Below are 16,981 nucleotides of genomic sequence, written 5' to 3' on the forward strand. Positions count from 1 at the left end.
ATATTCCTTTTCGGGAACTAGAAGAGTGCTGTGTTTTGGATTTAGCTTTGGGTTTGGTATGGGAAGAATGCTGATAGCACACTGATGTTTTCAGCTGCTACCGAGACTTCAAGGACTCTCCGACTCCCCATGTCCTGCCCGTGTGCAAGGGCACAGGGAGCAGGGAGGGAGCACGGACAGAGCACCAGACCCAAACTGCCCAATGAAATATTCCATATCATGGCACGTCATGCTCACTATAGAGAGGAGGGGTGGTCAGAAGGAGCTCTCTCTCTCTCTCTCTCTCTCTCTCTCTCTCGCTTCCGGGATTGTGATTGTGGGATCTTGGGTATTTCGGGGTCGCTGGCCGGGAACGGGCTGGGGATTGGTCAGCGGGTGGTGAGCAATTACATCGTGCATTGCCCATTTATATTTTTTTTTTCTATTATTGTCACTGTTCTTGTTTTATTACCATTATTAAGCTGTTTCTATCTCAGCCTGCGAGTCTCCCTTCACCCCTCCAATTCCCTCCCCCATTCCCAGGTGGGGAAGGGGAAGGGTGGGTGACCGGCTGTGATGGTTGGCTGCCGACCAGGCTCAAACCACGACAGTCTGCATGCACATGCAGATGCACACACAAATATGCATATGATATATTAGTATATGCATGTTCATGCATACATGATGGAATTTGTGTATTTTTTCCTTTAGATCTGTATGCAGGTTTTATTTACTCTTCTGACAAAAAAACAAAAACAAAAACAAAACAAACCAACTATCTTCTTGGATTAATTCCAGGTTAGTAAAATAAGAGAGAAAGGGAATTCATGTATTTTATGTTATGGTGGGCTATGTCCAGTGTTGAATTATAGTAATTCTTACTATTTGTATACTGACATATTTACTTTTATGATTTTTACAAATATTTACTAATTCATCTTTCCAGTAGGCTTCTGAAGTGACTGAGGATTGTTATTCCCTTGTCATGGTTTGAGCCCAGAGGGCAAGTGAGCAGCATGCAGCCATTCACTGACCCCTTCCCCTCTCAGGAACAGAAAGGAGAAAATGAAGCCAAAAGGCTCAGGAATCCAGATAAGGATAGGGAGGGGTATTTTCCCATTATGGTCATGAGCAAGAGACAGACTCATTAGAGAAATAAAATGTCACTTGAATTCAAATGCTAGCAAAGACAACACTTAACAGACAAAGTGCAACAGTGAGAAGTGCCATCACATCCAAAAAACACCTCCCCCACCCCTCCCTTCTTCCCTGGCTCAGCTCTGCTCCCCATCTCTCTACCTCCTCCCCCAGCAGTGCATGGGGCAGGGGATGGGGGTTACAGTCAGCCTGCCGCTCCTTCCTGCTCGGGAGCAGTGGTGAAAGCCATACATTCCTCCCCTGCTCCGTGTGGCTCCCTCTCACTGGAGACAGTCCTCCACAAACCTTCTCTGACATGAGTCCTCCCCACAGGATGCAGCCGTTCCCATGCTGATCCAGCGTGGGTCACCCCTGAGTGTTGCAGTCCTCCCAGCACCAAACCACAACAGTGGGGGCAGCTCTTTCCTTCTGAGTCCTGGCTTCCTTTAAGCACAGATGCCTGTCCTGGTGTTTTTCTCCTCCACAGCTTCAGGTCAGCCTCTACTCCACTGTGGACCTCCATGGGTGGCAGGGGGGTGGACCTGCTGTCTCACCACGGGATACAGGGATCTCTGCTCTGGCACTCCTGCCCCCCTTCCTCCTCCTTCCTTCCACTGAGCTGGGCGTTCACCTAGGTGTGCTTCTCATAACTCCTCCTCACACATCCCAACCCCCTCCCAGATTCCCCTTCTTAAATACGTTATCACAGAAACGCAGCCACCATCACTAATTGGCTTGGCCCTGGCCAGAGGTGGGTCTGACTTGGAGCCAGGGGAGCTTTTGGGAAGCTTCTCACAGGGGCCACTGCTGTAGCCCCCTCCCCCCACTACAGAAACCCAGCTCACCATTTTACAGATAGATACAAAGACAGGCATGTGTTAGCAAGGGAAGGTAAAAGAGATTTTATTTTCATCTTCATGCTGAAAAGTATAATATACATGTCAGAAAGTTTGTCAGCCTCTCATCCATCAGCTTAGGCTGGGAGATTGCCTCTCTAGGAAAGGTGTCATCATAGTTGAATGTGGCCACTGTGTACATAGAAAATATCTGAATTCAGGTTGACTAATTTTAGATTATCTAAACAGCTCTAATAGAACATGTAGAAAGAAAAGAAGTTGCATTAGTGGAGATAGCATTATATAAAGAAAGAATACTTCTCTTTTCTCTATTTTTCCTTCCGCAAAAATTGTGAGTGCTCTTATATACTAAGAAGCCTAAGAAATTGATAGTGCTGTCCAAAAATTTCAACAGAATGTTCCTGATGGTTGTAATCTGCATTAAGCAGCTGTAAATTTTCTGTGATGAAGATTTAGCCCTTTCAGTCTATGTTATAAAAATGAACAAAGGAGAGGAAGTTTTCCCTGCCTCTTTACTTTTTGTTAAAAGATTGAAGAAAATATGTATTGTAGAGAATAGGTATTGCCAGGGTATCTCTTTTACCTCTACATATGGTGAATTGCATGTGCAGATTGGAATAAATGCTGTGACATGTCTTGTGGCATATAAGGCAAAGCACAGTCAGCCTGCCTTGGGTTTGAATAAAACGTGATGGTGTTACTAAAACTTTTAATCAATTAGGCTGCCCAATTTTGGAGAAGACGACAGTAGCCAAGGTCTTTTCAGTAAAAATACTTGGGAACAGATCATTCATTGTTGTATATTGACACACTTCCACCAATTCCAGTGGATTTATGTGTTCTGCAGCATTATCTGAGGAAATGAAGCCAAGAGTTAATTCATATAAATGGTTTATTTGTTAAAAGTATCTAGAACAGGACATTAACTGATGAGTAGCTACTTAATAATGCTGTACGAACATTCTTATGTGGATGGTTTAGGTATAAAAGGTTGTAATCCTTTCACCCTATTCATCGGATAAGTCAACTGTATATTTTGCATGGATTATTTCTGTATGTGAATAGGCTTGTCTGAATTGCTTTTAATTCACCTTAAATGTTAAACATTTTGCTTCAGTGGATAACACCTGGATCATATTTCTGTCAATTGATATGCTATTTTTGGTGGGGGAACAATCCATAAAAAGTTAGGGATTTTTGCCACAGTTAGGTGGAACAGAGGTGTTACCTTTCATATTCTGTCATATTTTATCTCTGTTAGAGCACTGACCAAAAAAAGGAGATCTGGATTATTCATCCTAACATGACTAGCATTCTCATCTCCCACTTGCTTGGCAGCATACTGATCTCTGGGTTCATAAGCAAGGAAGGCAGAATACTGCCCATCTGTCCTGTTGAAACTCAACTACCGTGAAGGAAAAAAAAAAAAAAAAAACAAAAAAAAACAACAAAACAAAACAACAACAACAACAACAACAACAACAAAACAAACCAAAAAAACGGTCTTATTTACTGGGGAATATGGCAGAGCAGGTACTATTGTGACCCAGGGCTAGGAGCAGGTCCTGAGTTCTGGGCATTTGGGGATCTGGATGTATGTTGTTCATTGGTGCTGATACTCAGCATGAGCATCAGAAAGTGATGCTATTGCTGTTTTCTAATATCGCTTAATTTATTGATACTGCAGCTGTTGAACTAGACTGTAACATGAAGTGACAGCCATAGCATTGCAGTTGGCAATTTTGAGAAGTGATAAGAATTCTTGTTTACTCTATAAATGTGATAGTTCAAATTTGTCAGCCTCAGCCTCATGTGTTACATAAGAGAATAATATACAGTATTTTGTTATTTTCCTAATTATAATAGTTTTATTTCCAGAATTAAATTTTTTATTCTGTTCTTTCCCGTTGTGCAGATTAGTCCCCTGAGAGTTTTGCATGTTGATCAATGGTTATCTAGGAAAAAACACTCCATACTGTTAATGATGACAGATACAATTAAATTAATTCTCTGCCATCTCCTTTGATGTACACAGATTTTCCCCATTAATATTGATGGACTTTAGAGTCACCAGCACATGTTGGGAGGGGAGCAATCCCCCGAATGTTGTATTTTGCTCTTTGTGGAACTGACTATATCACTTTATGTCTAAGTGTAAGGAAAGCTGCTGACAGTTTTGATATATTAAATTATAACTGAGAACTAATTCAAGGATCAAAGATGCTCTTTGGGAGACATCACTTTACTGGTCGGAAAAATCATTACCATTTTTCCCAGTCTCATATATTTGTACTGTATGTCTTGGAAATATCATTCCCTACAGTTTCTGAATCTTGATGTTTAATTTAACACAAAGGTCTTTGAGCAGCACAATGGGAGGGGGGCTTCTGCTAGTAAAACCTCGTAGAAGGAAATTGAAATGTACATGTTTTTTCTCATTTATCAAAGAAGTGCAAAAATCTAAACCGACATTTTATATCAAATGAATTATGAACTGTGTACTTCGTACCTAAGGGAACAACAACTAAATTAGACTTTTGTTAAAAAGAGAGAGAGAGGGAAAAATAAGCTTTTAATAAAATATACAGTCATTTTTGGTATTTTTTCTGAACCTGACATGTGCTGTACTTTGCAGAAGAAAAGTAGAGAGTATAGGCTACTTCAAAGACTATATGACTTTAATGCCTTAGAGTGAACTGAGAAGCAGGTTAAGATCACACACAAACCAGTTTCTACTTAATAAGTATTGTTGCTCTGATATTTTTTGCTTTTAGCCCTGTCCAGCTCAGGTGAACAGAAAAAGATAATATGCTTTTTAATAGCTTGAAGATTGGATCAAAGTAGTAAATGATATTTTTTTAACTTCCATTTGTGAGAATATAGTTGCTAGTGAAAAAGACTTCCACAGAGCAAAATCTTAGAAGACACTTGATTGAACTACAAGAGGTAAATTTTCAAATTATATACTCAGTATTTTAAGGGCATGACTTCTGCTGTCTTTAGGTGAACAGCACTTCTTGCAGGCAAGGAGACTACCAGCCTGTAAAGTTAGAGTTTTTAAAATTTATGAGATTTTGTATATTCCCAATTTCTGAATTTCCTTCATGACTTTCAGTGGGAATATATTTATTTCAGTGCATTGACATACAAGACACTTTGATATTGTTGTGATAAGCACCTACACCTTAGAGAAAATGGGAAATGAGAAGATAAAATTCCATGGTTTCTTTGACAACATATTCTCTAGTGTACTCCTATGGTGCTTTTTGATATATGAACAAAATATCCAAAAACTAGTTGTTTTTCTCATATGTCATATACGTATATTTCATAAAGATATATTTCAGAAGATTAGGTAAGATAGAACATACAAAAGCTTTCAGAAACTCTGCAAGCTCCTTGCAGAAAACAATGGTGTATGAACAGTGATTGTGGGCATATCATACCATGAATACATCACAAAGTCTGAAACACAGTGAGACAAGTTATAGTATTAGCTTTAGCATTCATATTTAGTATTAGCTACAGTACATAGCTTTAGTATTGTTTTATATCAGTACCATCAGGAAACTAGAACCAAAACCAAAGCAGTAATGAGATGTATTAATGATGGCACATCCTGAGCTGAGATACCCAAATGTACTCACACCCAAGGAGACAATGCCTTAGTCTTTGCAATGTTGCAATTCCAAGTAATGCTAAAGTAATCTGATCCTTTAATATGTGAGTCTGCTGTGGAGACTGGTTTATTTATTTGTATAAACAATTAGCATTTTTAGTTATTAAGGAGGTAATTGGTTTCCCTCATTTATAGCTAAGATTTTACTTTTGTTATTCAACAATACTGATTTTATTTTCTAAATGTTCTCTCTATTTTTAAATCATAGTGCTATATAGTATTTGTTTCGAAACAACATGTAAATGCCACTGGAAATGTGGTAGTGTAAATGCACATTTTTCTGTTACAGAAGGGAAGGAGAAGAGGTGGCAGACTGGGGGGTGCAGTGGTTTGGCAGAACCATGACAGAGAGCTGGTTCCCTCTAGGCATGCCGGAGCATCAGACTTTCTGCTCGTGCTATCTGTGAAGGAGATGAGAGGGATCGGGACAACAACTGTAGGTGGGAAGAGTCACTTCCTTCTTTCTCAACACCTGCCTCCCATTTTCCCTATAAAAAGACATTGTCAAGGAGACAAGGGTTATTTGTGCTTACCACGTATGGCATAAAGAACCTAATTAGCAGCTGTGAACCAAGTCTAGCTCAGTGTTGACTGGATTACTATGAGCAGAAACTCTGAGGAAACCTCTTTTCCTTCTGTTTCTTCAAATAAGGAAAGAATTTGAGGGGGAAAGTGTCTGTTATGGCTTCAGATGTTTCGTGGCCAAAAGGTAGTCTAGTGACCTGGATCTCACAGATACCTGTAGGACACTCAAGATATAGTAAGACTGCACCACCCACTGTGTGTAGTGGCTCCCTAACACCAGCTAATCTCTCATCGTGTCAGATCCATCCTTTATTTATGGATACTCTCAAGCTTGGATTCTGTCAGAAATGGTAGTATTTCACACCATTCTCTGTGTACTGCAGAGAAATTTATGGATTAAAAATAACTACAGGTAATCTTATTGCAGATCTAATTTATTTGCAAAACTGCATTCTTCTCCAATCTGTACATTTAGGGGGATATATAAACTAATGCTTCTGTCAAAATGCACATCAACTGGTAACACTTTAGTTTTACACCAGCAGGGTAGGTTGTTCTGTGAGTCCTCTGGCACATTGATATTGCATGAGTGCACATAATTCTAGCATTTGACAACTTTAATGAGAACATTTGCATCTCCCCTAATATCCCACTTTCTTTAGCATTCAGTTAGATTGCTATATTTTCTTAGTTGCTATATTAGTTTCTTTTGCCACACTGAGTGGAGATATAGCAACGATCATTTGGAGAAACCATGTCCACTTGTTCAAGTATAATGTTGCTTTCTGCTTTTGAATATCCTATGTTATCCTTTTGCTTTCGGTCATTAAATAAAAAAAAATATTAAAAATTATTTTTCAACAATTTATGCTTCACACTGAGGAATATGCTTCTTGTAAGATCACCACCTCTGTGTGCCTTCTCATTTTTCTTTGTTCCTTCTCCATTTTCTATGATGTTAGAGTCCCTTTCATTGAATTATTAGGCTGAAAAAGAGTTCACCAGTAAATCATGTCATGCATCTTCTTTCCTCAAAACCACAGGTTGTCTCATTTCTGGTAAAACAATTGATTGGTTTGACAGAAATTTGAAATCTTTCTTGCAGCAGTTTAATCCCATTACTGGATGTCCTGTTTCCCAGGACACAGATATTCTCTTTGTCTTTGCAAAGCTTCTGTGAAGTTGAAGATTCCCGCATGTCTATCCCTTTGCTCTTCTATTATTCTTCCAGCTACATAGGTTTACATTTTCCTCCCTGGTCTTTTCCAGACTATCAGTGATATAATTTCCATTTTTTGTTGCTTTCAGGAAGCCCCTATTTCCAAAACTATCTAAGAACTGTTTAATTTCAAACATGAATTGAAAAGCTTAAGAACCAGCCTGCGGTTCTTTGAAATTATACCATCAACATTAAGAAAGGAACTTCAATTTAGCCAAGTGTCTCCTCACCAGCAGTCTACAAGACTCTCAACAGAGATGTTTCCATCAATGTGGAAGCTGGCATACCTGCCTCTGGTCATAGCTCTCTGCCTGCAGATATCGGTTGTAAGGGAAACTGCAAGATTTTAAAGATGATATAAAATTCTTTCACTTTCTTCCTTTTTTAAAAAAATAAAAAAAGTCCTGAAATTAATCTCTAAAGCTGTTTAATGCAGGAAGCTGAAACTACTGCATGAAGATAGACAGGATCTTGTTCCTTCTGCTCTTGCCACACCTGGTCCTCTAAATAAAGGGAGGCAGATCTGATAGTTTCTCAAAGATACTTCACAGAGATATTTAATTCTCCAGTAACCAGAGCCACAATTAACCCACAGGAGCTGCTTGTTTAACTGTGCTTTCTGCCTGATTTTGTAATACCAGTTCTTCTGTTTTTTCCTCATAGTATTTTTTTTTTTAATTAATTTTGTGATATGACAGTTATTGGCTAGGCATCCTTTTAAACAGTGTGATGAATAATTAGTTTTACTGGGTAGTTATAAATTCTATCCAGTGTCTTTATTACAGGTATTAAAATCATTAATCATTCAGCTAATTGCTTATTGGCATTCTTTTGTAGCTTTTAGAGTTTAGTGAAGTTCTTGCTGAGTAACATGGATAAACTTCTATCTAGCATGAAGAAGGAAGGCAGGCGGCTACTTATATAAAGGTAAAGGTGACAAATCTGTAAGACGTTTTTATAGTGTTGACCTCAGTAAAATATAACACTTAGGAAAGGGACATCTCTTACACATATTTTTACTTGAGAACTGTATCTGGAGTGCAGATGTTGACATAGTATATGAAGAAAAGTTCATTAGAAGAAGGGGGATTTTTTTTATTTTTTTTTTTGTTTGGTTGGTTTTTGCTAGAGCAGTATTAATAAGGAATAAGTAAACCTGCTCTGGGATTCAAAAGACAATTGTCTTAAACTTAAGGTCTGAATGTAATGGAATAAAGGCTGAATTGATTTTCAGGGCCCTACTAAAATTGTACTATCCAGCTTGGAATACCAAATACTGCAAATGGAAGAAAATTTGCAGTTAGAGCTTACACACTCAATCCAGGTAAAGATAAATGTTAGATTTTTCAAACTTCTTATTTTCATTTTTCTGGGTGATATCATGCCTTACAAGTAACATTAAAGATTAATGCTAAAAGTGAAAAGATTTACAAAGCCACTCCTTTTCAAATGAAATTACTATTACAAGTGTTCAAGGCCAGGTTGGATGAGGGTTTGAGCAGCCTGGTCTAGTGGAAGGTGATCTAGGTTGGAACTAGATGATCTTTAAGGTCGTTTCCAACCCAAACCATTCTATGATTCTGTGATTATAGCAGAGATCAGATGCATAAAACAGGGTACATCATGAAGAGAGAACAAGATATTTCTGTACCCTGTTTATGCTATAGTTCTGAAAATATAATTTCACTAACATGAGGTGTACAGAGGCTTTAAGCTACTCCTTTATGCCTCCTTATTTGCTTTTACCCATAGCGCAGCTTCCTTTCTTCCCAAGCCCCATGTGCTAGACAGGATCAAGCAAGAAGGCCACCATGGACCTTTCACATTATATGTTCCAAAGTGTATGGTTGTGTGTTGAATAAAGGATAAGTTGCCTCTGGTATATGTATTATTAGATGGAGATATATCTGTAACTGAAAACATCTATCAGTGAAATTATAAAATTAAAAAGAAAATCCAAGAATACTCTGTGCATTCTTTAGGTATTGAGTAGGTTGAAAGCAACATGGTTGACCATGGATGAAAAAATAAGAACATCTGTATATTCCCTATAGACTGAGTAAGAAAGATAACTAGGAAAAAAAGGTTAAAAAACAAACTGGAGTAAACGTCAATGAACCTGTGAAGATAAGACACAAAAAAGCAATCTTCTGCTTTGCCAATAAAGGTTTATAACTAACATGCCCTTCTAGTGATGACATATGGCCCAGCATCATGGCCTGTCTTACGGTTAAATGAAACAAAAACACATGCCCATGTTGAGAATTGTGGAAAGTGAAATGACTGGAATTATTTGGACTGAGCGAACAACTAGATAACAGGCATACCTGGGAAAATCAGAAGAAACAAATGTCAGTGTGCAGAACATATTGCCATAAAAAGTGCCATAATGAGATCATCTCAGTATGGGCACCTAAAATAGAAAATGAATTGGGAGTATCTAAACAACCACTGCAATGAGATAAAGAAATGGGGTTTGTGAATTGAACCTGGAAAAGAGTGAGTGTGGTCATGACTGAGCAACACGTTCATCTAAAGGCAGTCTGACTGAAACTTTTGCTTGCTCTTACGGCACAAACTGTAGAGAGCCTGTTTTCCTCCTCCCTAGTTAAATACCTGCAGTTATCATTTGCATCCACATGTATGAAAAATACTTTGATAAGATACAAATGCATCATCTGTGCTAAAATTTTACATGTGCAGATGTGGCGAATTGTAGAGTTACATTTACAAAACTTCAAACTCTTCTAGTTGCCTATCTGCAGGTATTACAGATGCAGCAGGGCAAACATATCTAATCATTGTTAAAAGCAGTGTCACTTCACCTCAAATTTGGTGTGAGTTTACACCAATTTGATAGATATCAAATAGAGCTCTACTGGCTTTTTTCCCTCTTATTAAAGTTTAATAGTGCAGACATTTTTATAATGTAATAATTTATTGTTATAATGGTAATTCACTTCTAATTGTCCTATTCAAAGTCTTCTACTTCCAGTAAATTTAAATTTCAGATATATCCTTATGATAAATATAATGAATACCTCTCAGAAAAATAGGCTTTCAACATGGAGTAAACATTTAAGGATAATCATTTAACACAATGCTTGCTGTCCTAAAATAAGTGCTTACAAAGCTGAGTACTACTGCATATGTTGTTTAAGATAAGGAAATTGAGGCAAGAAATTGAAACACTTTTCAAAGACTGTGCATTAGTGGCTGAGCAGGGATCAGATCTTTCTTGTCTCATCTGCATGTACCTGAGTATCTGGAAAACCCTATGTCATTGTCTGCTTGAAAGTGTCTTCAGTTTTTTTGTTTTGCAGGGCTGTTTATTAGTTCTTTGATTAGAATTGACATCTGATTAAATATTTTATTCTGCCTTTGTACTCTCTTCATATACAAAGCATGACTTTCTGCCCTGCTAAGTGAGGATTTACTGGGCTAGATGTTGATTCAGTAGGTTGCAAGTGGAGTGGTTGCCCCCTGAGGGTCATATTAAAGCTTGAGAGGAGCTTTTTGAGCAACATTGCATCTTAAAGACGATATATCAAGCTGATAGATACATGGCTCTTCTGTTGAGAAATTCGCAGCAGAATTATTGCTGGTTGCCAGTTATTACTTGGTTAGTAAGGAGTCTCTCGGGAGTATGGATTGGATAAAAAGGGTTAAGCTGAGGGAAATGTTACACTGAAGACCTTGGTGATGAGGAGTGTTTGAAATAGTCAAAGGATGTTTTGTGTGCAATTTAGAATTACCATTTTTGGGGGGTAGTGCTCTGTAGTTTTAATGATCAAAGCGTGATTAGTTTAATAGAGCACCTTTCTCATTATGACTCAGCAGAGACTTGACAATTTATTTGTTGTACCCTCCTGCCCCCCTGCCCCATTCCTTTGGAAGCGCAGAGCTGAGGACATGCACTAGTGCATAGCTGAGGACATTCTCTGTGAGCTACAGAAAGTCTTTCAGATTAAATATATTTGCTGTATATTCTGGCATGTTGGTTTGAATGTAGTGGGCTTGGCTTGTTCTACAGGTCAGTTGACTTTCACAGAAGAGATTTGTCCAAATTTTCTACTCTTTCCTATCCTGTGACTTTGTTGGCAGAAGAGATTTGAACATTTAGCTGAGATTACCTACACCATTAAAATAACATTCGCACTGTGAATTGTTATTGACATTTGGGCAGCTACATCTTTGTTTTCTGATGAACATTCCTGTATCACTGTAATAACCACTACTATACATACATAAAGCTTAATCGGAGCTTTTACTTTGTAGATCTCAGAGAGCTTTACAAAGAAGGATAAGTATTATTATCTGCATTTAACAGATTGAGAAATGAAAGACAAAGGTGAAGTGATGTGTCCTGACAGAACTGGAAATAAATTTAACACTTGTGCCTCCTCAGTGAGTTGCTCACACTGTCTCCTCAATAACAATGTGAACTTTGGCTTCCTGGCCAGATTACAGCTCAGCTAATTAGATTAATTTTTAGATGTAGCTTTTTCTTCTGTGTAGAATTTCTGTGTCTACTTAAACAACTGGTGCATATTAACTGAACAGATAGTTCAGTTTTAAATGAGGTAGTACCCTGCTTTGAAGGGATATTGAGCCTTTCAGTTAGTGTCAGCTTATGAAAACCCTTTAAAATCCTTTAATAAAAGTTTTTACATTAATTGCACCATCTTTCTCATGCTGGCTGAGTTTGCCTGCTAACAACTTCAGGAATCACTTTATAAAGGAATGGCAAAATAATTAATGATTATCTGCAAGTACTGTACTTTACATCCATAAAATTTAAATCCTCTTATTGCAGAACTTAACTCCAACATTAGTTATGTTGCTGCTAAAGAGAACAATGTTAAGTGAGGTAAATGTATGTTCCCCATTTTACTCTGAGAGTGAAGTTTAATTCACATACAGAAGCATTTGGTGTGCAGATGTTTGTTTTTGATGGCTCAGCTGGAGGGATGTTGGGGGCCATTCAAGTTAAATCAGCCATCTTCTTCCCTCTGAGTTGAGGTGCTCACAAGCTCTTGATTGGCCATGAAGGTGTTGGCAACAGATTAGCAGACCATGAATTACCTTAGTTTCAGACATCTCCTGGATTTGGAAACAGGAAGATTTCAAGTTTACTTGGGATTTGCTGGAGCCTTATTGCCTAGGTCTAGATAACAGCAGCAGGAGGGAGCATCCAAAGGCAGCCAGTCTGGCTCAAGCCCCAAAATTTTATCTCGTCTTTCTCATGGTAACAGAGAGGAGGGGAAGGAAGTGAGGGAAGCTACAGATCTTGTTCGACTTCATCTTGTCCTGAAAAAAACAGGAGGGTTGCAGGGCTAGGGGCCAATTCTCAGAAATAAAATACCTGGTAATAACTCAGGTACATCAGCAGCCAGCTTTTAGTAAGAATTTTGTATGAGAACTGGCAGACCTTGAACTTGAGGGAAAGGGAACACATCTCTAGATTGGAGCAAGACTTGTGCCTTTCTTTCTACATAATACAGTTTGAAGATGGAGTTGAAGAATTTTGAAGTTACCCAGTCATAAGTATGTATAATCAGAGTAAGATAGTCAGACGTATCAGTTCACATATCTCTCTATGTATATGTCAGTATAAATAAAAACTATTGTATATGACTGATGACTCTTTTTTTTGAGCCAATGCCATCCTTTCATCTGTTTCAGGGAGAGAATGATTCAGACAGTGTATCACAGATTCTGTTTCTTTCCTCTTAGTAACCACCTCATATACAGGTGGTAAATGAAAATCATAAAACTTACTGTAAAATACTGTTCACTCGTCTTACAACTTACGCCTTGAGGCTTACAACTACACCTTGAGTTACAGATCTGTGAGATTGTTTTTTTTCCAGTAGAGAGAAGGAAAAAAAAACAACAGCAACAAAAATTTCTGTTGGAAAGACCAAAGAAAGAAGAAAATGGTAACTACTGGACCATGAAAAGCAAAACTATTATACAAGAGTTTAAATGACAAAGGCAGTAACTTTCCAGTTTTTTAACTCTCTGGAAAAGAGCTGCAGAGATATGGCTAAAGACATGCATTATATATAAAAGTTCTAGATGTGTTTATGTACAGAAAGTTTCTTCAAAACATTGTTTTATTCTTAATGTAAAAACAAAGCCATAAACACATGGGTGTAAATTGGCATAGTTCTTTTTACTGCATGCAGTGAAATTTGCAGCAATTAAAGGTCATTGGTGGTATCACTACTGACACGTTTTGATCTGGAGTTCCTGGTCTTCATAAAAATTAATTTCCTTAACAAAACAGTGGGCTAGAGACTGAGACTTCTTGTTTTGATTTCTACCTAAAGGCCCTTTTCCCCCTAAAATTTTTACTGTTTTACAATTATTACTAGTCTATGAGGGTGAGAAGACATCTGAACAATAAGAAGTCGGATCAATTTTACTCGGTAACATTTCTGTGATCATTTCTTTAACTTCTCAGGGTGGCAGAGCTGGGCACAAGAAGTAGATAATTTTTGAACAGGTGGTAGAGAATATGTTTCTTCTGAATTACTTTTGGTGTTTAGAGGTTTGCTTTTAGCAAAATGATATTCACGTAACTGTATTGGAAAGAAGAAAATGAAGAAATAACATTGTTCAGTAGAGAAAATGTTAAACTAAATGGACCATGTTAACATTGCTGTTGATCCTGAGGAATAGTTTTTCCAGTATATGGAGCATTTTGCTTCCACCAGCATATGTTCTCCATGGTTTTCTCTGCTCTAATTCATCCATGTTTTTCGACAGCTCCAGATGGCGTGATGCCTCCAAGGCTTTCATCTGCCACTCCGACCAGTCTTCAGGTTGTCTGGTCTACACCAGTTCGCAACAACGCCCCAGGCGCACCCAGATACCGACTCCAGATGCGGCGGAGGCATTCTGCTGGTGACATTTTAGAGTACGCAGACCATAGCAAGGCCACTGTCAACTGCTGAGCAAGAAAAGTCCCATTATCTTGAATGTGGCTTACCTTTAGGGTGGCCGGTTTTGTTACAAGACATGTAATGTTTTAGTCTTTCTCTAGGTGCTGGCATGTTTAATGATGTAACTCATGCTGCTTTTCTTTGCAGTTTGTTTTCCAGTCCTACTGCTTCCTTACAACACAGGGTCAGAGATCTTCAGCCATACACTGAGTATGAGATGAGAGTGGTCGCCTCCAATGGTTATGGCAATGCTTATAGCAACTGGACCGCAATGACTACAGCAGAGGACAGTAAGCAGTCTGATCTTATTTAACTCCCTTTAGCAGAAAATATAAATAACAGTTCAGCTGCCGTTGCACATAATTTCTTTTGGTTACCTAGCTTTCTCAGTAAAACAGCAATAATGTATTTCCTTCCTGAATATTAACTTGCAGTAACAACTCCTAAGGGACCAAGTATCTGTTATCTTAGATTTTCATAAAACATGAATATTTAAATATATGTTTTGTGAAGTAGTATCTTATTTCTTTATATAATATTCCTCCATGCATATGTGTTCATATATGGTTAGTTTAAGATGCACTAGTAAATATAGCTTTGTAAGTGGTATCCCTTTGTATGCAGAGACTTGATTCTGATTTCAGTCATATCAGAGAAAATAAGTTGAAGTTAATAGTATATGACAGTTGTCTTATCTCTGCGTCAAGAATACCTAAGCTGTACTGCAGCTGAACAGGAACTTTTCATTCCCAGTGATCTTTGTTAATTCAAAGTGGTGATCTACTAGTCTGAAATTGAGTTTGTCATTGCCAGTCCCATCACTTTTCTCATTAATAGTCCTACATTCTGCTGACTCCTTCCATATAATTAGTTCAACAATCCCTTGATTTAACGAACAGGTATCAGCATATAGGCACAACCATTTAGTTGGCAGGGTAGGATTTTGCGCTTGATACAATATGTAAGCAAAAACATATGAAAAAACTTGAGCTTGTTGTACATAATACATATACAAAATACATAATTTCCAGCTTTTTTTTTTAAGAAATTGAGCTATTAGTTTTCTCTTACAATGTAGCAGGATATCTAATTGCACACTTTTGGGAAAAATCTGTTGTTTTCAAATATATTATTTGCCTTTTTTTTTTTTCTAATCAGTAATGGATGACCCCATTGTACCAAATTTTAGAGAAATTAAATATTTTCTAAAGAGATTTTTCCTGTTATATCTTGTTTAATAAGAAACTAAGTAACTCTGAGGAGGAAAAGATGGGAGTGTGGGGACATGTTTCATTACTGGTTTCATTTACTATGTTGCTTTCTCTGCCTTTGTACCAAAGTGCCTTCTGGTCTTATTCTGTTTTACACTGATATGAGATCTGCATTTCAGACTGTAAATTTAACCTGATGCTCATATGCAATTGTTGTAGCCATTCGGCAATGCTGGTGACTCAACTTCATTTTAGTCCCTTCTCTAAGTGGATAACTGTCTGTCTTGAGAAAACTCCCAGAATAAAACGTGTTCCCACAATTGTAAAACATTTTTCATTGAAGCTGAGCAAATAATTCACAGCAGAAATTTATCTGATAAATCCATTTAAGCTCGAAAGGTATAAATGCTTCTATGAACACATGACCTATAAGTAATTACCTAATAAAAGTAAGTTCTGAACTTGGTCTTTACATCCCAGAGATGTGTTAGCTACCTGTGAAAATCCTTGTTGAGATTAAATTCCTTTATTGTAATTGTTTGTAACCAAAACTGGATACAGTATTATTAAGCTTGTTTACATTCATGGTCTAGAAGCAACCAGTCTCTATGACTATTTCATTCAAATTACAATGATTTTTGAGCTCTGGTCAGATACTTCACATAGTGTTGTTTCTTTTTAGGTAGGAGAACAGAACTGCATTTAAAAGGCATCACTTGTTAGTATATGAAAAAATAATTTTCTGTGCAAAGTAGTAGATGTAGAATTTTTAAATTCTCTTTTTGGGAGGTAGGGATAGGTCAGAAGGCCTACACAGGACATGAATTCCTATATAATCTTCTTAAACATATATGTAGAAGTTACATGCTGCATAGAACTTAGATGATCTTTGGGCGCTAGCATGAAATGCTACCATCTACAAAACCTGTCTGCAAAAATGCCTTAAATTAGTATGGAAGGTAGATGTTGCCAAAGGAAACTTATGAGCAACAAAAGAAAAGTATAATGCCTCTGCCAATGTTTATGCGATTAAAATATTTTGAGATTAACAAAAAACTCACCTCTTCAGCTATGGTGCTCTATCTTGTTCCTTAGCTTAAAAAAAACTTCTGTAGTTTAGTTATAAACTGCATGTCTCCAAGGGAAAAATTATTTTCCTTAAAATTTCCTCTTCTATTTGCATTGATACTGCTAAAGAACACATGCTGATATGTCCCCGTAAAACAACCCTTGTAATTTACAAAAAAAAAAAAAAAGCAATTTTTGGTGGTGATGACAAAGGTCTCTGGTTTTGGTGTCATTGTGGAGGGCTGCCATCTCTGAAAGGATATTCAACTCAATTGCTAAAGACTGATTGTCATTGGGTATAAGCAGTATTTCTGTCAAGTTTTCAGTATGTTTCTTATAGAACTGCCTATACTGAC

General features: G+C 37.6%; 1 protein-coding gene across 9 annotated transcripts in view; it reads left to right on the forward strand.

The window, feature by feature from the left end:
• USH2A (usherin) overlaps positions 1-16,981 on the forward strand; it is a 428,153-nt gene that overhangs the window by 262,586 nt on the left and 148,586 nt on the right. For all 9 annotated transcript variants that reach the window (XM_042789369.1, XM_042789365.1, XM_042789371.1 and 6 more), the window contains 2 exons: positions 14,171-14,321; positions 14,494-14,636. In XM_042789369.1, coding sequence (XP_042645303.1) covers positions 14,171-14,321; positions 14,494-14,636 — 294 coding nt within the window. The remainder of the gene's footprint in view (positions 1-14,170; positions 14,322-14,493; positions 14,637-16,981) is intronic.

This window comes from Tyto alba, unplaced genomic scaffold (genome assembly GCF_018691265.1).
Source record: "Tyto alba isolate M040663 unplaced genomic scaffold, T.alba_DEE_v4.0 Super-Scaffold_16, whole genome shotgun sequence".
Classification (NCBI taxonomy): domain Eukaryota; kingdom Metazoa; phylum Chordata; class Aves; order Strigiformes; family Tytonidae; genus Tyto; species Tyto alba.